This window comes from Pan paniscus, chromosome 18, assembly GCF_029289425.2.
Source record: "Pan paniscus chromosome 18, NHGRI_mPanPan1-v2.0_pri, whole genome shotgun sequence".
Taxonomy (NCBI): domain Eukaryota; kingdom Metazoa; phylum Chordata; class Mammalia; order Primates; family Hominidae; genus Pan; species Pan paniscus.
In genome coordinates, this window is record NC_073267.2 from 4,009,384 (window position 1) to 4,036,860 (window position 27,477).

The following is a 27,477-nucleotide window of genomic DNA, read 5'->3' on the forward strand; positions in this document are numbered from 1 at the left end:
CTGCCCCTCCCAGTCGGTGTCCCTCTGGCTGTCGTGGGGAGTCGGTGCGGAGCCCGCCTGGGCCGGGCTGTGCAGTGAGCCGTGCACCAGAAGTGTGAGCCTGACTTTCTCTCTGACTCTTCCTCTAGGATGGAGATATTCTAGCATCCAGCTTCTCTGTTGACACACAAGTCGCGTACATCCTGAGTCTGGGCGTCGTGAAAGAGTTCAGGAAGCACGGCATAGGTAAGGGCAGCCGGGCCCGCGGCTTGGCGCCCGCCCCACCCCCTTGCCCCACCCCACCCCCATCCCATCTGCACCCAGTCTCTTCCCTGGCCCCAACAACTCTGGCTCGTGAACATCCCTCAGTCTCATCTTCCATCCTCGTTCCCGTCTTGGGCCAGACCTTCATCATCCCTCCCCTGCCAGCACACCCACCACCTTCAGCCATCCTCTTTCCACATGCCCCCAGGCCTTTCTGCTGCAGCCTCGCTCAGCCCCCAGGATGGAGCTGAGGAAACCGGCACCTCTCACTTCTGCTGCCGCCACACGCACAACTCGTGTATTCACTGCTCACGATTCAGAGTAGAAAGCGTGAACACGCACGAGGAAGCAGCACTCACCGTTTCTCCGATGTCCCACCCCGCTCGGCCACACGGCCAGTGAGCGGCAGAGTCTTAATTAATTTTAAACCCAGGCCCATCTAGTCCATGTTTTCCTGGGCTCACATTTACCCTGTTTGTTGTCTGAAAGGGAGTCTCCATGCGGGCCCAGCCCATGGGAGGGCGCTACCAGGCCACCTCTGCAGTCCCTCCCAGCAGTCTGTAGCTACCAGGCTCCATCTGGCCATGAGATTTTAGGGACTTTGACAGTGGTGGTGAAGAAAGGCTGGTCTCTGATATGGTGGGCCGAGACATCTCTGAGAGACTCATGCAAAGCCCCCGTCCTAGCCCAGTCATCCTTCCTTCCTAACTGCTCTGCCTGCATTACCTTTACCTCTTCTCCCCAAGGTTCCCTCTTACTTGAAAGTTTAAAGGATCACATATCAACCACCGCCCAGGACCACTGCAAAGCCATTTACCTGCATGTCCTCACCACCAACAACACAGCAATAAACTTCTATGAAAACAGAGACTTCAAGCAGCACCACTATCTCCCCTATTACTACTCCATTCGAGGGGTCCTCAAAGATGGCTTCACCTATGTCCTCTACATCAACGGCGGCCACCCTCCCTGGACGATTTTATATCCTTAACTTCTGGGGGAGAGGGACTGTGGCTTCCTGTCCATAAGGTGGCAGAGCCAGTGAGCAAGTTGGAGCTGTGGTCCCCCTCAGATGATGTTCAGGTGGCCAAGCTTATGGACGCTTCTCTCCCTTACCTGATCGTGTTGTGGGTAAACCTGATGCACATTTGGGTAAATCGAGTTGCACATATTACCATGTTGCCCAGGCTGGTCTCGAACTCCTAAGCTCAAATGATCCGCCTGCCGCAGCCTCCCAAATTACTGAGATTATAGGCATGAGCCCCGCACCCAGCTGGAGAGCCTCCTGCTCCATTTGCACTGGGGGATCAGCAGTGCACAAAACAGACAGGATCCCCTGTCCTCCCAGAGCCTGTGCTAGCAGAGGGGAAACAAGTGCGGAGAGAAGAGATTTTTACTTTTTTTGAATACTTGGGTTCAAACCTTCCTTATAGGATGCATGACCCAAAGGTGTGCCCTTCCCTGCTTCCTCCTCCTTAACTCTCACTGGCCCCTGACAGGTCAGAGGGAAGCCAGGAAACTTTATAATAGTCAGAATGTGGCCCAAAAAATGCTGTGCGTGTGTGTGTGTGTTTTCAAATTCATGAGTCTAGGATTTATTCATTACATAGAATAATAAGCAGGAAAGAGAGGGGTGACCCCACACTCCACAGGCCGTCTAGCTTATGTGAAGACAGGCATCCAGGGGGTCAGCACTGTTGACCCCCTCCTTGTCATAAGGACAGGGCTCTGTCTCTCTTGCTGCCCCAAAGGTTGAGAATCTAGGGAGAACCAGAAGCACCTGCTCTTCTGCCAGGCCCCTTCCCCACCCCCCCGTACATCCCTGGGTGTGGTGTCCACATGCCTGCAGCCTCACTCAGAAGGTCCTTCTGTCCCCAGACCCCACCCTCTGTTGTTTTGCACAGCAGAGGCCACTTCGTCTCATGAGCCTTTCCAGCTCTGCAGAGGCTTAGCGGGCTCTCAGCCTCCGAAGCCTGGCTTGCCATCTGCACACAGTCCCACAGGCCACTGCGCGGGCCCCTGATGACTGTGCCCTGGCGAGCGTGGTCAGGGCAAGTCGGAATCTTCCTTAACAGAGCCCCACGGACTACATCCAGCACCTGGGCTCTGCACTAGCCAGCCTGAGCCCCTGCTCCATTCCGCACAGAGTCTACCGCCAGGCCCACAGCCTGCTCTGCAGCTTCCTGCCATGGTCGGGCATCTCTTCCAAGAGTGGCATCGAGTACAGCCGGACCATGTGATGTCGGCTGGGCAGCCGCCACCAGGCCCCACCCTTCGGCCCCCTGCAGAGCCCGCCTTCCTGTCCATCTGACCCCTTCTATTTTCTGCAAGGAGCTGCCAGCCATCTAACTGGGCTCGTCGGCCTGCCCCAGCTGCAGGCCCGGTGCTACACGGGCTCGGGAACAGAACATCGTGGGCACGCGCAGAGCATGCCCATCTGTGGCAGGTACGCCACAGCAGACACGAGGGTATGGGAGCTTGGTGCCTCCAGCCACAAAAGCGGAAGGCCCTGGATGGGCACAGAGAACGGCAGAGCCGGAAGGGGCCGTGGGGACTGCAGAGTCCACCACCTTTTGCACCAGCACAGCCCAGAGGTTTGGTGACATGTGCCAAGCTAACACAGCAGGCTTCACGGCCACTGGGCTGTGCACCCGACTTTGGATCCATCAGTGCCTTTATTTGTGTGGGGACCGAGAGGCGCCTAGTGGCTGCAGGCAGACACCATGGCCTGGAGAAGGGCTCATGCTCCTGGAGCACCCAGGCCCAGCTGTGTGGCCCATAGGCGGGGTGTGGGGTGGGCAGAGTGTCTCCGCCGGGCCTTCACCCTGCCCTGCTCTTCTCTTTCCCACAGGCTCTTCAGCTCCCCTTCCTGCTTCTGGAAACCTCTGCCTGCTGCCCTGGCCCTGCCCGCCTGCGCATGCACCGTCCCCAGGGCTGACCCAGTGTGGCTGCATTCACTGGGAGGGGGCTGCCCTCACTGGGCCTCTCCCACTCTGCTGCCTGTTCTTGCAGCTCCTTCCTGGAAAGCTGGAGGGGACTTTCTCCTGCAAGGGAGGAACGCAAGTATTATGGACACACTTGACCGTAAAGGCACAGGAGCCTCGGAACAAGGGGGCGCAATAAAGGGAATGGCCAGTCCCCCTCCAGAACCAGCCCAAAGAAGCCTGGGGGGTGAGGAGTGGCCCCCACTCCTCCATGAGGGGCTGATGAGGGGTGGGCAGACTGGGGGAGGCTTTCCTCGCAAGCACAGAGCTCTGAGGCTCAGCCCCCCGGCACAGGCGGTCACGCATCGGGACGGTTCCTACTCCTCAGCACCTTCTGTGCAGTTACCAGTGCCCTGGGAGGTCACACTGCCCGTCGGACCTTGGCATGCTCCATTCAGCTGACCTGCTGAGGACAGGCATCGCCGAGACTCCTTGGGTCCCCCCCGCCCTCCCTCATGCTGCCACAAGCTACTGCTCCAAGGCCTGGCCACATGCAGACAGGAGGAAGCTGAGCTCGACATTAGGCCTCAAGGCTGCCATCTGTCTTGTAGGGCCTGGCCTTGTGGGCAGGGGGCAGTCCTGTGCCTTGTGGGCCCTCAGCCTCTGAGGGCAGAGATGCTGTCAGTGCCGCAGGTGCATCACACACTTCTAGCATCCTCTCCACCCTGCATTCCAAATGCTGCTTGCTGCCTGCCCTGCCATCCGATGCAGGGGTGGGGTGGGGGGCGGAGTCCCGCCCATCATAGCTGCAGTGTCACAAAGCCATGGCAGAGGGTCCTAGCGGCGCCACCCTGCCCCAGCCTGAGGAGGAGGGAGAGGGAGGAACAACCCTGGGCAGACGGGGCCTCAGGGACCTGTGTCCTTCCTCCTCCAGAGCTGCCCAGCCACGGGCTCTCAGGGTGCTGGGGCAGCCCCAGGTCCCCTCTTGAACTCAGCTGGGGCCAGGGGCCCTCAGAATGAAGGCAGGCACCAGGCAGGAGCAGCATCCCCCTCCTTGACGGTGCTGGCAGGAGGGCCGCGCCATGCTGACTGCCTGAACTTCTGCTGACCTGACGGTGCTGGCGGGAGGGCCGCACCATGCTGACTGCCTGAATCTCTGCTGAGGCTGCCTGCCTGCCGGGCCCAGCTCAGCGCCCTCTCCACTGCGAATCAGTGGTGATCATGTGATTTCTATTTCTGCCCCACAGGGTAAGGGACGAGTCTTCTGGAAGGCTCTGCCATGGACATTTGTCCTCGGGCTCAGAGGCCCCACCCTGCCCCACACCTGCCCCTAATCACTGCAATGTCCAGCCCAGTGTTGAACAGATTGTAGCGTTCTGTCTCATTACGAGCAAATAAATAGACTTTCGTTGGAGTTCGTCACATCCTGTTTCCCGCACCCGCCTGGCTGCACCTCGGGCTTCACCCTGTAGCTGAAGTTGGCCTCAAGCTACTTGTCACTGGCAAGGCCCCAGGATGGCTTCCAGATAAAGGGGCCAGTGGTTTTGTGTGATTAACCCTGTCAGAGAATGAGAACCTTTGGCCAGGCACGGTGGCTCACGCCTGTAATTCCAGCACTTTGGGAGGCCTAAGTGGGCGGATCATGAGGTCAGATCGAGACCAACCTGGCCAACATGGTGAAACCTCGTCTCTACTAAAATACAAAAATTAACCGGGCGTGGTGGTGTGCACCTGTAGCCCCAGCTACTCGGGAGCCTGAGGCAGGAGAATCGCTTGAACCCAGGAGGCGGAGGTTGCAGTGAGCTGAGATGGCGCCATTGCACTCCAGCCTGGTGACAGAGCGAGACTCCAGAAAAAGAATGTGAAACTGGGGAAGAGGTTCTAGAGTTGAGAAGCACATTAGGTCCTTTTTTCACTGGAAGGTCCCCAGCAGCTGCCCTGTCTGGGCATCTCCCTGGCTGTAGGCCTTGAGCTGGGGCCCAGTCCAGGCAGGCGGCTCCAAGGTTGATTTGGTGCACCCCTCTGGGGAGCCTGAGGTGCGTGCCCGCCCAGCACAGACCTGGTGCTTCTGTCAGCCTCTCATGGAAACTTCTGGCCACCCTCAGGGGATGATGTTGTTCCTCTTAGAGATGAGGAGAACTGGCTCGGGGGCTGGGAGTTACCAAGGAGCCACACAGTTTGTGAGTGTTTGGCCCAGGCCTGGGCCACTCTGAAGCCTGCGTGGCTGCTCTGTTACACCATTCTTGTGCCTTTGACCTCATCCAGTGGCCGGGAGACGTGCAACTTGCCGAGGGTCCTCCCAGGAGAGGGTCTGAAGCATCTGCAAGATGGAGTAGGGGTGGACGCTGGTGCCCTGGGAGGCCAGGCAGCTGGGCGCGGTGGACACATGTCCAAAGCCATGGGGTGAGTGAAACCAGATTAACCCGCTGAGCTTGCCCACGGGAGCGTCTGCTGGGGAGACACAGTCTCGGTTACTCCAGCAAGGACAGTTGCACCTTTGCTGATGAGCCAGCTTGCGGTTAAGAGGGTAACTCTTGGGGGCCCTTGGTCAATCGTGTGACCAATTAGTAACTTGCCCAGGTGGGGCTGCGGCTCCTCAGGCCCTGCTTCAGTGAGGCCAGGCAGGACTGCCACTGCTCCAGGCCTCTCACCATAGCCCCACCGGACCGCAGAGCTGGGACACAAACGCTCGTGCTCCACTGGGGGGCAGAAAGGGAGTGTGAGACCCAGGGAGAGGTAGGACACACACAAGATGCACCTGGACATAGCACGGAGGCCAGCCCTGAACGGAGCTGGCTCTGCCCCAGGCCTGCTCAGGGGTGGAGCCCGAGGCAGCCTTGGGTCTCCCCGCTCCCTGCACACACCACCCAAGGATCTCCTGTAGGGTAGGGGTCCTTCATACTTTCAGGACGGAGACAGACTCCTGGTCTTCCATTCCTAGCCCACCGGCGTTCAGGGACTCATGGGGTAAGGGGCGTGCCCAGGGGTGGTCAGTGTGTATTTTCTTTTTTCTTTTTTTTTTTGAGATGGAGTCTCACTCATTCTGTTTGCACTCCAGCCTGGGTGACAGAGTGAGATCTTGGCTCACTGTCAGCTCGGCCTCCCGGGTTCACGCCATTCTCCTGTCTCAGCCTCCCGAGTAGCTGGTACAACAGGCGCCTGCCACCATGCCCGGCTATTTTTTTGTATTTTTAGTAGAGACAGGGTTTCACCATGTTAGCCAGGATGGTCTCGATCTCCTGACCTCGTGATCCGCCTGCCTCGGCCTCTGAAAGTGCCAGGATTACAGGCATGAGCCACCACGTCTGGCCGAGGTCAGTGTGTATTTTCATGAGCGTCCGCTTGCTCAGGCCAAGTGCTGCTTTCTCCACATCGACTCCCACCCCAGCATGCCATGACTGTGGCTTTTTTGCCTCTCAGTCTGTTGGAGTGCTTCTCAAAAAGGCTTTGGGAGGTTTTGCGGGAGGGACTGTCTAGAGGCCAATTTAGGGCCAGTTTTCTTTGGGGCCAGCATGTGGCTGCAGCAGATGTCCTCTCAGGGGTAAGATCCTGGCTACAGCTGTCTGTGGCTGAGTTACAGACTGACTTTTTTTTTTTTTTTTTTTTTTTTTTTTTGAGACGGAGTCTTGCTCTGTGGCCCAGGCTGGAGTGCAGTGGCGTGATCTCGGCTCTCTGCAAGCTCCGCCTCCCGGGTTCACACCATTCTCCCGCCTCAGCCTCTGGAGTAGCTGGGACTACAGGGGCCCGCCACCATGCCTGGTTAATTTTTTTTGTATTTTTAGTAGAGATGGGGTTTCACCGTGTTAGCCAGGATGGTCTCGATCTCCTGACCTCGTGATCTGCCCGCCTCAGCCTCCCAAAGTGCTGGGATTACAGGCATGAGCCACCGTGCCTGCTGGAGTAACAGACTATCTTAAAGCTTCACAGCCTAAGCAGGGGCCATTCTGTTTGCTTCCAATTCCACCTGGGACAGGAGTCAGCAGGGACTCCATGTGGTATTAGCCAGGCAGGCTGGCAGGGCTGGAGGACCTGTGTGAAAGATGGCCCTACCCACAGGGCTGCCCACAGTGAGCTCAGCAGTGGCCATGGGCTTGGCTCCTTCCTTCCATGGCTTCCTCAGGCTAGGCTGGTTTTGCACCATACCACAGTCCCAGGGTAGACTCCTTACGGGGCCACTGACCTCCTGGGAAGCTGCCAGGCTTCCTTACTGCCCAGAAGTGACACCCCGCCACTTCTGCCACATTCTACTGGTAAAGCAGGATCTGGAGCCTGTCCCAATTCAAGGGGAGGGGGCTACACAGGGGCCAGAACACGAAGACATGTGGCTCATCCGGGGTAGCAGAAGGGCCACTGACCATAGCCTGGAACCCCCCCCCCCCCGCCCACCCACCCAAAATCTGGAGCCTGGGGCAACCTGTGCTCCTCTCTGAGCCTCCACTCTTTGTTCAGAAGTGAGTGGAGTCCAGGTGCGGTGGCTGACGCCTGTAATCCCAGTACTTTAGGAGGCCAAGGTGGGAGGCTCTCTTAAGCTCAGGGGTTCAAGACCAGCCTGGGAAACATAGTGAGACCCTCATCTCTTAAAAAAAAATAGAAAATCGGCCAGGCGCGGTGGCTCACACTGGTAATCCCAACACTTTGGGAGGCCGAGGAGGGCGGATCACGAGGTCAGGAGATCGAGACCATTCTGCCTAACACGGTGAAACCCCATCTCTATTAAAAATACAAAAAATTAGCCGGGCGTGGTGGCGGGCGCCTGTAGTCCCAGCTACTCAGGAGGCTGAGGCAGGACAATGGTGTGAACCCAGGAGGCGGAGGTTGCAGTGAGCCGAGATCACGCCACTGCACTCCTGCCTGGGCGACAGAGCAAGACTCCGTCTCAAAAAAAAAAAAAAAAATTAGCTGGGCATGGTGGCCCACGCCTGTAGTCTCTGCTACTCAGGAGGCTGAGATGGGAGGGTCACTTGGCTCAGGAGCTCAAGGCTGCAGTGAGCTATGATTGTTAAACATAGGGCCCAGCATGGAGCCTCACCTATAATCCCAGCACTTTAGGAGGTGGAGGCGGGAGCATTGCTGGAGGTTGGGAGTTGGAGACCAGGGGCAACATGGCAAGACCCTTTCTCTACCAAAAAAAAGTTTGTAATTAGCTGGACATGGTGGCAACTGCCTTTGGTTCCAGTTACTCAGGAGGCTGAGGCAGGAAGATCACTTGAGGCCAGGAGTTCAAGGCTGCAGTGAGTTAAGATCATGCTACTGCACTCCAGGCTGGGAGACAGTGAGACACTGTCTCAAAAAAAAGAAAAGGGGAAAAAAGAGTGGATTAGGCCCCTAACGGTCTCCAAGCTCCAAGGACTTTGTATTGCTGGCCTCTGTGCGGCTTCAGTTATGCCCAGCATCCGCAGCTGGTGGCTGGTGCAGGCGTCCCTCCGTGTTTCCTCAGCAGCCTCCCTAATGTCAGTCTTTAAGTGGTCTCTTGGATCCACCTGGCCTCTGCGTCTCTGGGGAGTGAGTGTTGTGGGAGAGAGAGAAGGCAGCTGCCCCTCCACCACCCCATGTGACTCATCAGTGGACCTCAGGCCAGCTGCATCCCATCCACACCTGCCCCATCACAGCTGCTCTTGGGTGCAGCATGTAAACACCTGCTCTCTCAGAGCTCCCCCTCCTGGGGACCGCTACAGCCTTGGGTGTCCCCCACCCCGGGCCATGCCTGCATACTTAGAACAACCCATAAAACCACCCAAGGACTGAAGTCTCCAGGATCTGCTGTCCCAGGGACACAAGAACTGTCCAGGGTGGGTACAGGGGAAGGGAAGGAGCCTGGCTGTCCTGGGCACGTCACATGCGACCTGGCAGGAGCCCAAAGCAGGGGTGGCGCTGAGCCCTATCCTGACCCGGGCTGCACAGGCTGGAGTGACCAGACGGGAAGGTCACTGAGGGAAACCCAGGTGCTCCCATCTTCTCCCCATAGGATGGAGACCTGGTGGAATAGAACAAGTGTATTAGTCCGTCTTGACACTGCTTCCTGAGACTGGGTTATTTATAAACAAAAGAGGTTTAATTGACTCAGCGTTCCAGGTGTCTGGGAGGCCTCAGGAAACTTACAATCACCGTGGAAGGCAAAGGGGAAGCAGGCACCTTCTTGGTAAGGCGGCAGGACAGAGGGAGAGAGAGGCGGTGGTGGGGAGGAAGGGTGGAACTGCCAAATACATTTTATTATTTTTTTCTTTTTTTGAGACAAGAGTCTTACTCTGTCACCCAGGCTGGAGTGCAGTGGCACAGTCTCGGCTCACTGCAAGCTCTGCCTCCCGGGTTCATGCCATTCTCCTGCCTCAGCCTCCCGAGTAGCTGGGACTACAGGCGCTTGCCACCATGCCCGGCTAATTTTTGTATTTTTAGTACAGACAGTGTTTCACCGTGTTAGCCAGGATGGTCTTGATCTCCTGACCTCGTGATCCGCCCGCCTCAGCCTCCCAAAGTGTTGGCATTACAGGCGTGAGCCACTGCGCCTGGCCCACCGCCAAACACTTTTAAACCATCAGATCTTGTGATAACTCACTATCATGAGAGCAGCATGGCGGAACCCCCCACCCCCCACCCCATGATCCAATCACCTCTCATGAGATCCCTCCCTCAACACATGGGGATTACAATTGGAGATGAAATTTGGGTGGGGACACAGCCTAACTGTATCAGCAGGCTTCTCATCCACAGTAACAGTGCTCCCCAGGGACACCAGACAATGTCTAGAGACACTTGCTGTCACAGCTTAGAGGAGGGTGCTACAGATACCAAGTGGGTGGTGGCCAGAGATGCTGCTTAACATCCTACATGCACAGGACAGCCTCCATCCCAAAGAAAGATCCCATCCCAAACATCAACAGAGTCGAGTGGAGACACTCCGGCACAGAGGAAGCCCACACCTGGGTGCCCAGAGTCTAGTCCGGCTGGGAGGAGAAGGGCTGTGCTCATCCTGCCCAGAGGGACCTGGGAGCTGGGGTCCCGCGGAGCAGTGACCTCACCTGGTAGGGGGCAGGTGGGGCCCAGGTCCACATCCCTGCCTCTGCTGCTGTCCTCCCTGGTGCCCTCCCTGACCCCGCCCTGCCTTCCTTCATCCACTGTGCCCTCCACCCACAATGCCATGGCCTGCATTTAGGATCCTCCTGAGGCAGGAGGATCACTTGAGCTCAGGAGTTTGAGACCAGCCTGGGCAACATAGCAGGACCCCCTCCCCCCAACTCTTAAAACAACAGAAAATTAGGCCGGGCACGGCGGCTCACGCCTGTAATCCCAGCACTTTGGGAGGCTGAGGTCAGGAGATGGAGATCATCCTGGCTAACACGGTGAAACCCCATCTCTACTAAAAAAATACAAATAAATTAGCTGGGCGTGGTGGCAGGCGCCTATAGTCCCAGCTACTCAGGAGGCTGAGGCAGGCGAATGGCGTGAACCTGGGAGTCGGAGCTTGCAGTGAGCCGAGATTGCACCACTGCACTCCAGCCTGGGCCACAGAGCAAGACTCCGTCTCAAAAAAAAAAAAAAAAAAAAGACTCCGTCTCAAAAAAAAAAAAAAAAAAAGTCTGTAACTCAGCCACAGACAGCCGTAGCCAGGATCTCACCCCTGAGAAGGACATCTGCTGCAGCCACATGCTGGCCCCAAAGAAAACTGGCTCTAAATTGGCCTCTAGACAGTTCTAGACTGCATCTCAAAAAGAAAAGAAAAGAAAATTAGCCAGGCATGGTGGCTGAAAAGGTAGGCTGTTGAGCCCCAACCCACCCTATGGAGCCAAGCTCAGCAGTGTCTCATCCAGGAAGCTCTCACAGACTACTTCCTTGGTGTTCCCACAGGCCCTTGCCCTAGCTCACGCCTCTCATGCCCTGGCAACTAAGAGTGGGGGCGCGGCAGACCCATCCCTGGAGAGACACAGGACTGTTTTTCTCACCAAACTGGCCTGATGACAGACAGGCTGATGGACAAGAATGTGCAGGCCTTGGCTTTTATTGAGATCAGACCTGTGGGCTCCCTGGCCTCTCAGGGAGGCGGTGGCGGGGGAGCCTGATTCTGCACTCAGTCCGGCCTCCCAGGTACAAGTGGCTGACTGGAGTCTAAGCAGGCTGCAAGGGCACGGCCATGCTTCTATTGCTTCTGCCCCTCCCTCGGAACCTCCTCCTCCTCCCTCTCCCCATCACATTCTCCCGAGGCCCAGGCCTGGGCGCTGGGCCGCTGCCTGGGCCGCCCCATGTGGCAGGGCCACTGCTGGGGGCCGAGCCCCTCCTGCTCAGGCTGCCTCCTCGGCCATCCTGCCCCTCCTGTTCCCAATCCTGGCACTCGGGATCCCTATGGCCTCTCCAGGGCCCCAGAGCGGGTTCTCTTGCACAAGGGACACATGGCCTCTTCCCAGGTCCCCCAGGACCTCTTGGGCCTGAGCCTAGAAGGACTAGGCTGGCGGAGGGCACCCTTGTCTGGGTCCATGCTGGAACTGGAAGCTGAGGAAAGAGGAGAGAAAGGAGTCACTCGAGGGACCCAAGGGGAGGCCGGTGGGGAGGCTGGCAGCCCACCCTGGGGTTCCCAGAATCCGATATTCTTGAAAACAGAAGGGAGGAGGGCAATGCTTCCTCCTTAACAGAATCCCCAGGGGAGGGAGGAGGTCGAGGGAACAGAATGGTTCAAGCTGGAAGGACCCTCATCTAACCTGAACCCTCATTTTACAAGTGAGAAATCTGAGGCCCAGCAAGGGAGACAGATTCCAAGGCCCCTCACCGAGTGTGGAGCTGGGGCAGTCACCCAGCCCTCCCTCCCAGATCCTCCCTTTTTCTCGCACAGCTTTGTCCCTAGTGGATTCTCCAGACCCCGCTCAGCTGTGCGTGATGCAGGGATGGGGACAGATTCATCAAGATCTTGGCCTTCTGGGGCATGGTGCCACTGTGGAGGCTTGGGAGTGGAGAAGGGCCCGCCTGAGGCCCCAGCCCAACCATCCCCTAGGGTCTTCCCCCGTGCCCAGTCCTGCCTTGACAGAGCTCACCACTGCTTCCCAGGCTGTCCCTGGGCAATCGGGCTTCCAGAAGGGCTGAACAGAGGCTGTTACGTGGGCCCAGAGTCCCCTGTGGCAGGTCCAGGGCCCAGGCTGTGCCCTCAGGCTGTGGCAGGCAGCCCCCAGCCATAAGCCGGCCCAGCCAGTGGCTCTCACACTGGCCAGTGGGTGGCGGGTGGCTCTCCAGGTAGAGGCCCAGGCCCCGGAGGTGGCACAGCCGGAAGTTCTTGGGCTTGCTTCCCTGGGCACTGGGGCACTGCGGCTGCGGGGACCCCAGGCCCCCCTCGTAGATGTTGGGGGGTGCGTCAGGGTGGCCGGGGCGTCCTTGGGCCTGGCTCACTGCATCTGCAGAGGAGACAGCGGGAGGGTGGTGGCCAGCCCCCCACAGCAGCCATGAGGGGAGGGTGCAGTCACATACCTCTGAGACCAGCTCACATGATGGGCTACACCCCCAGCCAGCCTGGCCTCAGTTTACCTGTGTGTCAAATAGTCTCAGTCCACTGCCTCCCCTGCCCATGCCCAAGACATGACTCCTCTTCCCACTCCCAACCAACAGGGAGGCCTGGGAAGCCTTGGGCCTTGGTACTGAGAGTGCTTTCAGGACCTCAAGTCCTTTCTACTACCCTGTTCTGCCCGCTACCCTAGGAAGAGTATTCTGGTCCCCACAGAGAAATTGCACAGTGGGTTTGAGAGAAAGTGGCCAGCCCAGGGGCTCATGGCCTGGCCCAGTGGCCATTCCCCTCTCCCAAGCATACATGTCCCTGAGGCCACCCCTCGGCTTTGGGCCCAGGTGGGGACGGAAGCCTATCTCTCTTCCTGCCACTCCTCCCCACAGCCCGGCACCTTCTCTTATGTGCAGCTCAGAAAATGCACAGACCAAGGCTTCCATGGAGGGCCAGTGTGGTGGGGAGGAGCAACCAGGACTTGGGTGCAGCAGGGCCCTGCTCTCCCCTGCCTAGGGGGTACATTGGCAGGTCTCCCCTGGCAACTGGTTCTTATGACATTGCGAGGAAGACTCCCAGCCTTCCTGGACCCCTAGTTTGGGAAAGGACAGTGCCCAAGGCAAGGGCAGGGTGAAAGAAAGGCATGGGAAGGGGCCAGAACCCCGGGGGAAGTCCCTGGTCCCTCTGGCTGGGGTCAGGCCACATAAAACAGACTCAGCTCTGGCAAACTGGAGAGTCCTTCTCTCAGGTGATCTCTTGGGGCCAGCTTCCTCATCTGGGGTGGGAAATGAGGGTTCAGGAGTACAGACCTAGGAAGACCTAGGTCAGTACTTTGAAAATGCTGAAAAGGGGCTGGGGGCGGTGGCTCATGCCTGTAATCCCAGCACTGTGGGAGGCCGAGGCTGGCTGATCAGTTGAGGTCTGTGGGAGGCCGGGGTGGGCGGATCATGAGGTCAGGAGATCGAGACCATCCTGGCTAACACGGTGAAACCCCGTCTCCACTAAAAATACAAAAAAATTAGCCAGGCGTGGTGGCGGGCGCCTGTAGTCCCAGCTACTCAGGAGGCTGAGGCAGGAGAATGGCGTGAACCCGGGAGGCGAAGCTTGCAGTGAGCCCAGATCGCGCCACTGCACTCCAGCCTGGGCTGCAGAGCGAGACTCCGTCTCAAAAAAAAAAAAGTTAAAACATTCATCTTTCCGTACCTGGCCAAGCAGGAAGTGCCATCATGGGAGTTGACGTCCGCCACAAGAAGGACCTAAAGGTTCAGCGCAAGGAACCCAAGAGCCAGGATATCTAACTGAGGCTGTTGTTGGTCAAGCTGTACAGGTTACCGTCCAGACGAACTAACTCCACATTCAACCAGGTTGTGCTGAAGAGGTTGTTTATGAGTCGCACCAACCGGCCACCTCTGTCCGTTTCCCGGATGATCCGGAAGATGAAGCTTCCTGGCTGGGAAAACAAAACGGCCGTGGTTGTGGGGACGCTTAACGGATGACGCGAGGGTTCAGGAGGTGCCCAAACTTAAGGTGTGTGCGCTGCCCGTGACCAGCCGGCCCGCAGCGGCATCCTCAGGGTGGGGGGCAAGATCCTGACTTTCGATCAGCTGGCCCTGGACTCCCCCAAGGACGGCGGCCCCGTCCTACTCTCCGGTCTTCGCAAGGGCCGACAGGTGTACCGGCATTTCGGCAAGGCCCTGGGAACCCCACACAGCCACACCAAACCCTATTTCCGCTCCAGGGACCAGAAGTTCGAGCGCGCCAGAGGCCTACGGGCCAGCCGAGGCTACAAAAACGAACCCTCTTATTAAAAAGATTTTGGATGCTGACAAAAAAACAAAAAGTTAAAACATTCAATTTTCTCTTGTCACAGACGACCTGATTTTTCTTTTTTTCTTTTTTTTTCTTTTTTTTTAAGATGGAGTCTCACTTTGGCGCCCAGGCTGGAGTGCAGTGGCGCGATCTCGGTTCACTGCAACCTCCGCCTCCGGAGTTCAAGAGCTTCTCCTGCCTTGGCCTCCCCAGTAGGTGGGATTACAGGCACCCACCACCACGCCCAACGGATCTTTGTATTTTTAGTAGAGACAGGCTTTCGCCATATTGGCCAGGCTGGTCTCAAACTCCTGACGTCAGGTGATCCGCCCACCTCGGCCTCCCAAAGTGCTGGGATTACAGGCATGACCCACCGCGCCCAGCAACCTGATCTTGTATGTAGGAAATATTAAATAATTCATACTTGAAAAAAAAAATCCTGAACCTAGTAGAGCTTTTTCAGAGCTAATGAAGTTCAGAAAAATCTCAAGTCATAAAATCACCACACAAAAATTAATTGTATTTCTAGATACTAGCAAAGAATAAAAAGAATAAAATAGGAATACATTTAACCAAGGAGGTATAAGACAACTCTGAATACTATAAAACATTGCTGAGAGAATCTAAAGACTTAAATAAATTGGAAAGCATCACATGTTCATGGACTGAAGACTTAATATTGTTAAGATAGCAATACTCCCCAAAGTGCTCAGTACAATTCTTATCAAAATCAAAATGGCCTTCATGTAGTGTATTAGGTTTCTCCAGACAAATATAGTCAGCAGAATGTATATAGACATTTACAGATAAAATATTTATTAGAGGATAAATAAATCTCTTTATATAATTTTTTCTGAGATAGGGCCTTGCTCCATTGCCCAGGCTGAAGTACAGTGACATGATCACGGCTCACTGCAGCCTCAACTTACCAGGCTCAGGCAATCCTCCCACCTTAGCCTCCCAAGTAGCTGGGACTACAGGTGTGCACCACCAGGCCTGGCTAAATTTTAATTTATTTTCATTTTTTAATTTTTAATTTTTAAAATTTTTGCTGATGGAGATCTCACCATGTTGCCCAGAGCTAGTCTTGAACTCCTGGGCTCAAGTGATCCTCCTGCCTCCACCTCCCAAAGTGCTGGGGTGATAGGTGTGAGCCGCCGTGCCCAGCCAAGAGAAGATTTATTAGGGATATTGGCTTATGTGATTATCCGGGCTGGGAAGTCCCACAATATGCTGCCTGCAAGCTGGAGAACCAGGAAAACTGGTGCTGTAATTAAGTCTGAGTTCAAAAGCATGAGAATCTGGGTAGGGGTGGGGGTGAGGGCTGGTGTAAGTCCTGGTGTCCAGAAGTCCAAGAACCAGGAGCTCCAATGTCCAAGGGCATGGGAAGAAGGATGTCCCAGCCCATGAAGAGAATGTGAATTCACCCCTCCTCTGCATTTTTGTCATAATCAGGCACCCAGCAGATTGGATGATGCCCACCACACTGGTGAGGGCAATCTTCTTTTTTTTTTACTCAGTCTAGCAATTCAAATGCTAATCTCTTCTGGAAACGCTTACACAAGCACACTCAAAAATAATGTTTTACCAGCTATCAGGCATCCCAGTCAAGTTGACACACAAAATTAAGCATCACAAGCAGAAATGGAAAAGCTAATCCTAAAATTCATGTGAAATTACCAGGGAGCCCAAATAACCACAACAATCTTGGAAAAGCAAATCTTCAGAAATCAGAAACACGGCTGGGCATGGTGGCTCACGCCTGTAATCCCAGCACTTTGGGACACTCAGGTGGTCAGATCACCTGAGGTCAAGAGTTTGTGACCAGCCTGGCCAACATAGGCGGGCGGATCATGAGGTCGGGAGATCCAGACCATCCTGGCTAACACGGTGAAAGCCCGTCTCTACTAAAAATACAAAAAAATTAGCCGGGTGTGGTGGTGGGCGCCTGTAGTCCCAGCTACTCGGGAGGCCGAGGCAGGAGAATGGCGTAAACCCAGGAGGCAGAGCTTGCAGTGAGCCGAGATCGTGCCACTGGCACTCCAGACTGGGCAACAGAGCGAGACTCCATCTCAAAAAACAAACAAACAAACAAAAACAAAAACAACAACAACAAAAAACAAGTGAAAAGACAACCTATGAAATGGAAGAAAATATTGGCAAATCATATATCTGATAAGGGTCTCATAGGCAGAATATATAAAGAACACTTACAATTCAAAAACAAAAGGATGTTCAACCCAATTTTGAAATGGGCAAAGAAAATGAATAGACATTTTTCCAATGGAAATATACAAATGGTCATCAAACACGTAAAAAGATGTTCAACATCTTTAATCATCAGGGAAATGCAGGCCGCGTGCGGTGACTCACGCCAACATGGCGAAACTCCATGTCTACCCAAAATACAAAAATTAGCTGGGCGCGGTGGCGCGCGTCTGTAATCCCAGCTCCTCCGGAGGCTGAGGCAGGAAAATCGCTTGAACCCTGGAGGCGGAGGTTTCAGTGAGCCGAGATTGTGCCACTGCACTCCAGCCTGGGCAACAAGAGCAAGAGTCCATCTCAAAAAAAAAAAAAAAAAAAAAAGTTCAAGTTGATCAACATCCTTTCAAGCCCTTGGCATTGTCAAGAGTTTTTTGTTGTTTTAGCCATTTTATCTAGATTTAATTTTTAGGTTTTTAACGTGTTACCTGATATTTTAGCCAGTTTAATAACTTCATAGTGATATCTCATTGTGGTTTAATATGCACTTCTCTAATAATAGCCTTGATCATCTCTTCATTTGCATATTAGCCATCCATATATCTTCTTTTGTGAAGTAGCTTTTAAAATGTTTTCTCCATTCTCTAATTAGACTGTTTCTCATTATTGAGTGTTGAGAGTTCTTTATACATTCTGGATACACGTCTCTTTATCAGATATGTGTTTTGTGCATATTTTCTTCTAGACTGTGGCTTATCTTTTGTTTTTCTTAATAACACGTGAAGCAACATTTATGGGAGGCCATTGTTTTGGAGCGAGCTCCTGCACAAGGTACCAACGGACCAGACCAAACCAGAATGGAATCGCTAGTGCAAGGTGCCACGTAATCAATGCGAACTTAGAGACAGGCCAGTCTGCCAAAACACAGAAGATTCACTGCAACCAACAAAAGGGGCCCTGTCCACCTAGGCTGGCATAAGGAAGTCCCCTCTGCTTTAACCCAAAGAAATGCATCTGAAATAACCTGATGCCAACCAATCGCTTTGTGCACTACGCTGTTTCCTTGTTCCTGCTCAAGCTACCTTACAAAACCCGGCTGCTGTGCCACGCCTGGCGGGGCATCTCCCCAGTTCACACGTGGAGGCCGCCCCTTCCTGCCGTCTCCTCGCGCCCCCATGCAGAGGCTAGGGCTGCCGGGACCCGCGCAGCGCGAGCGGCTCAGGGCCCCTTTCCGGCCTGTTGTGCAGCCCGAGCCGTCTGCGCTTGCGCGAGACCGAGGCCTGGCCTGCCTCTGGGCGCCCACAGTGATCCCGTCCTCCGCTCGGCAACCAGATTCCGACGAGGAGCGCGCTGTGCCTCAGACGGGGGAAGGCGGGCTTCCTGAGTATAGTGCATTTTTTTTTTTTTTTTTTTTTTGAGACAGAGTCTCGCTCTGTCGCCAGGCCGAAGGGCAGTGGCGCGATCTCGGCTCACTGCAACCTCTGCCTGCCGGGTTCAAGTAATTCTTCTGCCTCAGCCTCCCGAGTAGCTGGGATTACAGGTGTGCGCCACCACGCTTGGCAAATTTTTGTATTTTTTGGTAGAGACGGGGTTTCGCCATGTTGGCCAGGCTGGTCTCGAACTCCTGACCTCAAGTGATCCGCCCGCCTCGGCATCCCAAAGTGCTGGGATTGTAGGCGTGAGCCACCGCGCCCAGCCAAGCATCGTGCATTCTTTATAGAAATGAGGGGGAAATAAGCAATATGGAAAGCGCCTAGCGCAATATCAAGCACGTAGTAGGTACTCAGAGCCTGTCACCCAGCGCGAAACGTCCGCAAAGTGTGTAAACAGAGGCCCAGAAGCTGGGAAGCTTGCAGCCCTCATAGACGCCGCTATCGCCACGCCCTCTGCCCTCGGCGTCTCAGGAGCGCTCTCTGCCGGCCCGCTCTCCCTGTGCGTATGCACGTGCCGCCGCGCCTTCGCTTCGCTTTTTGTTTGTCCCTGACCGTGCGCCGTCCAAGGGTCCATTGGTTGCCATAGAGATCGGCGAGCGCTGGGCCTGTGATCGCTGAGGGGCGAGCAGTTGCGATCCTGGGCTCCTGGGGACCTGAGCGTCATGTCTTTCCGCGACCTCCGCAGTAAGGCAGCCCCGCGCCCCTGTGACCTGCGGGTCTTCCAGAGATTCAGGGCTCCCGCCCGCCGGGTCCCCTGTGTAGGCGATCCCTGAGGCTTGCGCTGCCGGAGGCTCCTTTCGGGCCTCTGCGCCTCAGGGACCGCCTGACCCGCGGCTGCAACCCGGCCGAGCGTCCCAGGCCCTTCTTCGGCCATTTCTAGCGAGGATGGAAAGTTCTCTATCTGCCACTGGCCGCGTGTGGCTCAGAACGCTTGAAATGTGGCTAGTGCAGATGAATAACTGAATTTTTAAGTGTAATTTATTTCTATTTGTGTAGCTGCATGCCGCTCTTCGCTACCGTATTGGAAAATGCATGGAGAGTTTAGAGACTATTTTGCCGAGGCGGGCGAATCACCTGAGGTCGGGAGTTCGAGACCAGCCTGACCAACATGGAGAAACCTCGTCTCTACTAAAATTACAAATTAGCTGGGGGTGGTGGCGGGCGCCTGTAATCCCAGCTGCTCGGGAATCTGAAGCAGGAGAATCGCTTTGGAGGTTGTGGTGAGCCGAGATCGGGCCATTGCACTCCAGCCTAGGCAACAAGAGCGAAACAACATCTCAAAAAACAAAAAACAAACAAACAAAAAAAAAAACAACCAGCAACGAAACCGAGGAGAGGAGGCTGGGTGATAATCATTGCGGCTAACATTTTTTGAGTTTTAACGATCTGCCAGGGCCCGCTCTGTGTTATGCGCATCATTTCAATCATCTGAACAACTCTGTGCCCCCTGTATTTGGTAATGAGGAAACGGGCACAGAGAGGTCAGGTAACTTGGGCAGGTGACACAGGCGGTAGGAGGTGGCACTGGGGCTTGAATTCAGGTTGCCTGAACTCCAGACATCCTGAACTCCATCTGCATCCTTTCTGCAGGGCTGGTAAGGAGAAGGGAGCTCGAATTCCTTTGCTAAGAGGGTGGGGAAGTGGAAGAACGAGGCTGAGTGTTGGTTACGGCTGGGCCCAGAAGGTCACGCCTGTAATCCCAGCACTTTGGAAGACTGAGGCAGGCGGATCACTTAAGTTCAGGAGTTCGAGACTAGCCTAGCCAACATGGCGAAACCCTGCCTCTGCTAAAAATTCAAAAAATTAGCCGGGCATGGTGGCGCACGCCTGTAGTCCCAGCTACTTGGGAAGCTGAGGCAGGAGAATTGCTTTATTCCGGGAGGCAGAGGTTGCAGTGAGCCAAGATGACACCACTGCACTCCACCCTGGGCGACGGAGTGAGACTGTCTTAAAAAAAAAAAAAAGGAAAGGTAGATGATGATTGCCAATTTGGTGTGATCCGAGGGGTCTCTTAAAGAGCCAGTTTTCTCGTCCAATTGTTGGTGCCTGAAATTTTAGCATTAGAGATTACGCCTTTTGGTTATGAATTGCTCTTTTCTACAATGTAAAAATATCTAGGAAGACGCATTACCTTTTATCCATGCAGCCACTGAGCACCAGAGTGTGAATCCTGTCCTCTGGGATTTGAAGGTTTTTGGTGGCCACACATCATGCAGGATGAGGGTCTCCTCCCACATAGTTTTTAGAGAGGCCAACACCCTGCCGGGGGACGTAGAATGGGGTTTTGTTGGGAAGCGCATGCACGGAGATTTCGGAATATTTTGATCTTAAATTAATGCTCTGCAGTTGTGCAATGTATGGTAAGGATCTTACTCAAATTAGTGTCTATTTTGACAATAACACCGCAGCATTAACAGAACTTGACTAGTACCTAGTGGTCAGGAGTATTTAGGCAGTGCCTTACTGTGTGAAGGAAAGGCTGCTGATTTCTTTTCTTTTTTTTTGAGACAGTCTTGCTCTGTCGCCCAGGCTGGAGTGCAGTGGTGTGATCGTAGCTCGCTGCAACCTCTGCCTCCCAGATTCAAGCAATTCTCCTGCCCCAGCCTCCCCAGTAACTGGAATTATAGGCGCCCGCCACCACGCTCACCTAACTTTTGTATTTTTATTTTTATTTTATTTTTTTCTTTTTTTCAGATGAAGTCTCGCTCTGTCACCCAGGCTGGAGTGCAGTGACGCGATCTCGCCTCACTGTAAGCTCCGCCTTCCAGGTTCACGCCATTCTCCTGCCTCAGCCTCCTAGTAGCTGGGACTACAGGTGTCCGCCACCACGCCTGGCTAATTTTTTTGTATTTTTAGTAGAGACGGGGTTTCACCATGTTAGCCAGGATGGTCTCAATCTCCTGACCTTGTGATCCACTCACCTCGGCCTCCCAAAGTGCTGGGATTACAGGCGTGAGCCACTGTGCCCGGCAACTTTTGTATTTTTAGTAGAGGTGGGGTTTCACCATTTTGGCCAGGCTGGTCTTGAACTCCTGACCTCAGGTGATCTACCCTCCTCGGCTCCCAAAGTGCTGAGATTACAGGCATGAACCACCCACGCCTGACCTTTTTTGTTTTTGTTTTTGAGACAGGGTCTCACTCTGTTACCCAGGCTGGAGTGCAGTCACATGATCTGAGCTTACTGCAACCTCCTGGGCCCAGGTGATCGTCCCACCTCAGCCTGCTGAATAGCTGAGACCACAGGCATGCACCACCACACCCAGTTAATTTTTTTTTTAATCTCTGTATTCACATTTCCCAGAAAACAGTTACAGAGTCCCTTTGTGACTTTGCTGTTTCCTGTGCTCACACTTTCTGTTTCATTGTCTTGCAAAGTCTGACCTGACTTGCAGTACCTAGGTAGGTTATTTGTGAACACTGATGGACCATTTTGAACATGGATCTTCAAGAAGAGTGCAGACAGACCTTAAATAACCAGGAAGCACACTGAATGTAGATCTTGGTACATATGGGAACTCAACAAATGTTTGTGGTGTTCATTTCCAAGTCCTGCTCTCTTGAAAGCACTAAGGCTTTTCCTGAGGTGACCCCAACCTATGGATCAACAAGTATTAGTATTACTATTTCTTAATCTGTTTTATAGTAAATCTAAATATGGTTGTATAGTTCAACCACTCTATTTAAGATTTCTCTAAATACAAGGCGACTGATCTTTAAAACTTGTGTTATTTGGGTCCTATATGGTCAGTAAAATTAAAAAAAAGACAACTCAGAAACATGAATGTCATTCTACCGATTCCCCTCAGAAATAACCACTGTTAACATTTTAAAACACTTTTTAATCAGCTGAATTTGAGTCAAACCACTGTTGACATTTAAAAATACTTTTTCTTCATGACATTTTATAAGGACGGGTGTTTCTTCCTTTTAGCAGTAAAAAGAAATGAGATACTAAAGAGAGAAATGAAATTCACAGCTAATCCCTCAATTCCATTTTCATGTATAGCCATCTACTTCTCCCACTGAACTTAAATATATGCTTTTTAGGTAGCATTTTTGGTATTTTAAATTTTATCTCCTTTTTGCTTTCCCTTGTAGAAAGTTGACAAATAGTCCCTAAAGCTGTCAATAGGTTGGAAATAAGAAGGAAAAGTAAAGACAATATCTAAGTTAGTAAGTAGTTGCTGTGTGATGGGGAACTGAATGAATTGTATTTTTCCTTGGACAGATTTCACAGAGATGATGAGAGCCCTGGGATACCCTCGACATATTTCTATGGAAAATTTCCGTACACCCAATTTTGGACTTGTATCTGAAGTGCTTCTCTGGCTTGTGAAAAGGTTAGAACTGCACTTTATTGACATCTAAGAGTGAATACTGGATTTTATTTATTAGTCATCTAGAAAACAGGACACAGTTGTGATGCTGCAAAAGGGAAAGTTGTTGGAGTTTGACAGACCCAGCTGTATTCTGTTACAAAGGAGTTGTGGCTGGGCACAGTGGCTCATTGCTATCATCCCAGCACTTCATAATCTCAGTAATTCAAGACTAGCCTCATCAACATAGCAACACCCTGTCTCCATACATAAAAGAACAATTAGCTGAGCCTGGGTGGTACACACTCATAGTTCCAGCTACTCAGGACGCTGCGGCAGGAGGATCACTTGATCCCAGGAGTTTGAGGCTGCAGTGCCACTGATCATGCTATTGCACACCAGCCCGGGCAGATTGAGACTGTGTCTCAAAAAATAAAATCAGGCCGGGCGCGGTGGCTCACGCCTGTAATCCCAGCACTTTGGGAGGCCGAGGCGGGCGGATCACGAGGTCAGGAGATCAAGACCATCCTGGCTAACACGGTGAAACCCCGTCTCTATTAAAAACACAAAAAATTAGCCGGGCATGGTGGCGGGCGCCTGTGGTCCCAGCTACTCAGGAGGCTGAGGCAGGAGAATGGGGTGAACCCGGGAGGCGGAGCGTGCAGTGAGCCGAAGTGTGCAGTGAGCCGAGATAGCACCACTGCAGTCCAGCCTGGGTGAAAGAGCGAGACTCCGTCTCAAAAAAAAAAAAAAAAAAAAAATCAGTGGAGTTTAAAGAATGCTGTGGGAGTGGGAAATATACCAGGAAGTCGTGAAAGGAGACGAGTATTCCTCAGTAGGATGCTGGGCCAGGTTGCTCTTCAGCCCCTCATGGCAGAGTGACAGGGGCCTTTTTGCACATTCTGATCAGTACACTGGATTAGAAATAATGGAGATTTCTTTTTCTGTGAAAAAATTGAATATGATATATGATTCAGGGTTGGCAGCTTTTTCTGTTAAGGACCAGATAATATTTTACCTTTTGCTAAACATAAAATTCATAAGATCTCTATTGCGTCTCTTCTTTTTGTTAAAATGTAAAAGCAGTTCTTAGCTTGCAGGCTGTACAGGTCGGAGGCTGCAGTCTGCTGACCCCTGGTTTCAATACCTTGAAGAAAATAACTTCACCAACTCTGCTGCTGCTTAGAGCTGACTAATCGGCCCTAGCACTGATCTCTGAGTCAAGGGCTGTCAGCCAGGGTAGCAGTTCTGATTAGTTTCATGACATGGTGAGGTCTGAGAGAGATTTAATTTTATAAGCTGAGACCCACATTTAGTTTTTGAAATTTGTTGTTCTTAGGTGGGGATTTGCTCCCTTGGTATTTGGTTTTGCTTTTGAAGTTTGCCTTGATCTCACTCTCACACTTGGGGACTTGGAGAGCGTTGTGTTCCAGACCCGCTGTCCTCTCAGTTGCCCACATTCTCTTTAGTAGACTTTCTCCTTAGTTAACCCGTGCTCTCTCCTCTTACCTCTCTTGATAGATATGAGCCCCAGACTGACATCCCGCCTGACGTGGACACTGAACAGGACCGAGTTTTCTTCATTAAGGCAATTGCCCAGTTCATGGTTAGTGGACACTTATTTTGTGGAGTTGTAAAATTAAATAAACTAGAAAGGATGACTCCTTGTTAGGGCGACTTTCAAACTGAGTAATTGAGTTTTTCTTTCTTTTTTTTTTGAGATGAAGTCTCATTCTCTCTCCCAGGCTGGAGTGCAGTGGCACAATCTTGGCTCACTGCAACCTCCATCTCCTCGGGGGTTCTCCTGTCTCAGCTTCCCGAGTAGCTAGGATTACAGGCACACGCCACCACAACTGGCTAATTTTTGTATTTTTAGTAGAGACTGGGTTTCACCATGTTGGCCAGGCTGGTCTCAAACTCCCGACCTCAAGTAATCCACCCTCCTTGGCCTCCCAAAGTGCTGGAATTACAGATGTGAGCCACCACGCGCCTGGCCTGAGTTTGCTTTCTAAAACCATTCCATTGCTGGGTTTCTGTGGCGCCATTTCACCAGTGAAGTTCTTTTTGTTTGTCTTTTAATTCATTATTTGTTAAGAATTTTGTTTATGCCAGGCGTGGTGGCTCACGCCTCTAATCCCAGCACTTTGGAAGGCCGAGGCGGGCGGATCACGAGGTCAGGAGATTGAGACTATCCTGGCTAGCAGGGTGAAACCCCGTCTTCACTAAAAATACAAAAAATTAGTTGGGTGTGGTGGCGGGCACCTGTAGTCCCAGCTACTCGGGAGGCTGAGGCAGGAGAATGGTGTGAACCCGGGAGGCAGAGCTTGCAGTGAGCCGAGATCACGCCACTGCACTCCAGCCTGGGCAACAGAGCAAGACTCTGTCTTAACAAAAAAAAAAAAAAAAAAAAGGAGTTTTATTTATTTATTTTTGAATAGATAACATATTTCATGGCTCACAAATTGAAAGTAGGCTGGGCGTGGTTGTTCATGCCTGTAATCCTAGCACTTTGGCAGGCCAAGGAGGGAGGATAGCTTGAGTCCAGGAATTTGAGAACAGCCTGGGTGATGTAGTGAGATCCTGTCTCTACAAAAAATAAATTAAAAAAAAATTAGATGGGCCTGGTGACACGTGCCTGTAGTCTCAGGTGCTTGGGAGGCTGAGGTGGGAGAATTGCTTGAGCCCGGGAGGTTGAGGCTGCAGTGAGCCGGGATCATGTCATTGCACTCCAGCCCAGGTGACAGAGTGAGACCCTATCTCAAAAAAAAAAAAAAATTAAAAACATCATGAAACAAAATGGAGTAAAATGACTCTTTACCCTATCTGCCCTGGGCCAAGTTCCATTCCAAATAACCACTATTTTAAATCTCTTCCAGAGTGTGTGTGTGTGTGTGTATGTGTGTGTGTGCAAATAAAAATAAATATTTTTCCTTTGTTTTACACAAATGGTACTGTATACTACTTGATGTACTTACTGTACACTACAAGATGTTTAGCATCTTGCTTTACTTAATGGTATATTTTAGAGAACTTTCCAAATACATATAGAATTTCCTTATTCTGTTTACACCTGAGTGGTATTGCTTGCATGGATATGCCATAATTTATGTAATTTATATAGGTAGCCTTTTAGGTTGTCTGAAGCTTTGCTCTTTGAAACAGTGCTGTAACAAATAACCTGTACATCTCATTTTGTTTGTGTTTGAGTGTGTCCCTAGAATAAGTTCTTAGATTTGGGATTGCTGGGTTAATAGATATGTGCATTTGTAATTTTGATGTCTTTTACCAAATTGCTCTCCATCAAGATTGTCCCAGTTTATACAACCACTCACAATGTTTGAGTCACTTGAATGCTTTGCTTTTATTAGGTTATATCCCAGTTGTCAGCAGAGGCATTTTCAACTCACCTACATGGGATTTAGTTTAGACATTATATGGAAAGGGCCTTCAACTTTTTTTTTTTTTTTTGGTCTAAAAATAGGCCACCAAGGCACATATAAAACTCAACACTAAGAAGCTTTATCAAGCAGATGGGTATGCGGTAAAAGAGCTGCTGAAGATCACATCTGTCCTTTATAATGCTATGAAGACCAAGGGGATGGAGGGCTCTGAAATAGTAGAGGAAGATGTCAACAAGTTCAAGTTTGATCTTGGCTCAAAGGTAAGGACAACAAAAGCCTTGTAGTGAGCGATGGAGCGTTGATTTCTTGAGCTCTGAAATGGAAGGAGTCTGCTACAGCTCCGCTGCTTTTCTTCCTCCTCAGCTGAGGGCAGTTTGTCAGTTTTGTGCTCATCAGCATTTGGATAAAGTCAAAGTCACAATCCACTAATTCAACTATTTATTAAAAGCTTAGTATTTGTCAGGTAGCATTCAAGCATTGAGGATACAGTTGTGAACAAAAAGGACAAAAATCGTGTGTTTATTCTCTTCAGTTAGGGGAGTCAGACTGTGAACAATAAGAGGTGTGGAAGGCCACATGCAGTGCAGGCTGTGGAGAATAATAAGCTGGGATGGGGATGGATGCTGCCCAGGGTGATCTTAAATAGGGTGATCAGGAAGGCCTCATGGATTGGATGGTGTTTCCAGCAGAGATCCGAGGGAGCGAAAGAGTGAGTTGTGCAGGTGGCGGGTGGCGGCAGGGTGTCTCAGGATGATAATTTGTTTTGGGCTGGGTGCAGTGACTCACTCCTGTAAGCCAAACACTTTGGGAGGCTGAGGTGGGAGGATCCTTTGACGCCAAGAGTTCCAGACCAACCTGGGCAACATAGTGAGACGCCATTTTTACCAAAAAAAAGAAAAAAATTAGCTAGGCGTGGCGGTACACACCTGTGGTCCCAGCTGCCCAGGAGGCTGAGGTGGGAGGATCTCTTGAGCCCAGGCAGTCAAGCCATGCTCATGCCACTGCGCTCCCGCCTAGGCAACAGAACGAGACCTTGTCTGGGGAGAAGAAAAAGAATGTGTTTTGTGTGTTTGAGGAAAAGCAAGGAGGCCGTGTGATGAGGATTGGGAGTGACAGACCCTCTGGCGCCTGGGAAGCCCCTGGAAAGCCTTTGTCTTTGCCTCTAAGGTGGGAATCCTTGGGATCCAAGCGGAACCTTCTGTGCTTATTTCCCGTCCAAAGGGTTGCTCTGGCTGTTGAGCCGCCGTCAGACCGAAGCAGGAGGCAGGGCTGGAAGCAGCGAGCCTGTTTGGAGAGTGAGGGGTGACTGTGGCTTTGAGCAGAGTGCTGGTGGGACAGGTGCCGTCAGGTGTCGGGGAGCGACCACAGCAGCAAGCCAGAAATAAAGGTTAAGCCGTTACTCTGAGGCCCAAGGCCTCAGAGCAGGAGACCTAGGAATGAAGGCCCTGGGGCTGGGAGTGCACCTAAGAGTGTGGCCACGCAGGGTACGTGAAACCATAGTGCACTGGCTGAGCTCCAAGTCTGGTGCAGGGAAGAAAGCTTCCCCTGTGAGGCCTGCTAGGTGAGGCCTTGTCATGGTCTATGGTCGGGCTTGAAAAGCCACACACAGCTTTTTTGTTTTGTTTTGTTTTGTTTTGAGACAGAGTTTCAGTCTGTGGCCCAGGCTGGAGTGCAATGGCA

At 52.5% G+C, this 27,477-nt stretch overlaps 3 protein-coding genes and 1 pseudogene across 18 annotated transcripts in view; 3 read left to right on the forward strand and 1 right to left on the reverse strand.

Annotated features, from left to right (window-relative positions):
• NAA60 (N-alpha-acetyltransferase 60, NatF catalytic subunit) overlaps nt 1-4,581 on the forward strand; it is a 43,842-nt gene extending 39,261 nt beyond the window's left edge. For 4 of the 7 annotated variants that reach the window (XM_055100758.2, XM_034939681.3, XM_034939680.4 and 1 more), the window contains 3 exons: nt 129-225; nt 990-1,224; nt 2,327-2,483. In XM_055100758.2, coding sequence (XP_054956733.2) covers nt 129-225; nt 990-1,224; nt 2,327-2,483 — 489 coding nt within the window. Of the gene's footprint in view, nt 1-128; nt 226-989; nt 1,225-2,326 lie in introns of all 7 variants that reach the window. The other 3 variants (XM_008968031.4, XM_003815143.5, XM_008968032.4) reach the window with 1 other exon arrangement.
• A 389-nt stretch (nt 4,582-4,970) lies between these two features.
• On the reverse strand, nt 4,971-14,372 carry C18H16orf90 (chromosome 18 C16orf90 homolog). 3 transcript variants are annotated; one of them, XM_055100760.2, is made up of 3 exons: nt 13,840-14,372; nt 12,185-12,538; nt 4,971-11,648 (listed from the first exon to the last, which is right to left on the reverse strand). In XM_055100760.2, exons 1-3 carry the CDS (start codon nt 13,862-13,864, stop codon nt 11,500-11,502), a joined length of 528 nt encoding a protein of 175 aa, XP_054956735.1. In that variant the 5' UTR covers nt 13,865-14,372; the 3' UTR covers nt 4,971-11,499. The 3 variants fall into 3 exon arrangements, with proteins under 3 accessions (XP_054956735.1, XP_024781733.1, XP_024781735.4); XM_024925965.4 differs by having other exon boundaries at nt 13,969-14,082; XM_024925967.4 differs by having other exon boundaries at nt 13,071-13,962.
• On the forward strand, nt 13,863-14,716 carry LOC134729348 (large ribosomal subunit protein eL18-like; annotated as a pseudogene).
• A 3,173-nt stretch (nt 14,717-17,889) lies between these two features.
• CLUAP1 (clusterin associated protein 1) overlaps nt 17,890-27,477 on the forward strand; it is a 40,039-nt gene continuing 30,451 nt past the window's right edge. For 2 of the 8 annotated variants that reach the window (XM_014341650.5, XM_014341649.5), the window contains exons 1-4: nt 18,713-19,675; nt 22,309-22,420; nt 23,918-24,002; nt 25,878-26,057. In XM_014341650.5, the coding sequence (XP_014197136.4) occupies nt 19,540-19,675; nt 22,309-22,420; nt 23,918-24,002; nt 25,878-26,057 (513 nt within the window). In that variant the 5' untranslated portion in view covers nt 18,713-19,539. Of the gene's footprint in view, nt 20,831-22,308; nt 22,421-23,917; nt 24,003-25,877; nt 26,058-27,477 lie in introns of all 8 variants that reach the window. The other 6 variants (XM_034939683.3, XM_003815136.6, XM_003815137.6 and 3 more) reach the window with 6 other exon arrangements.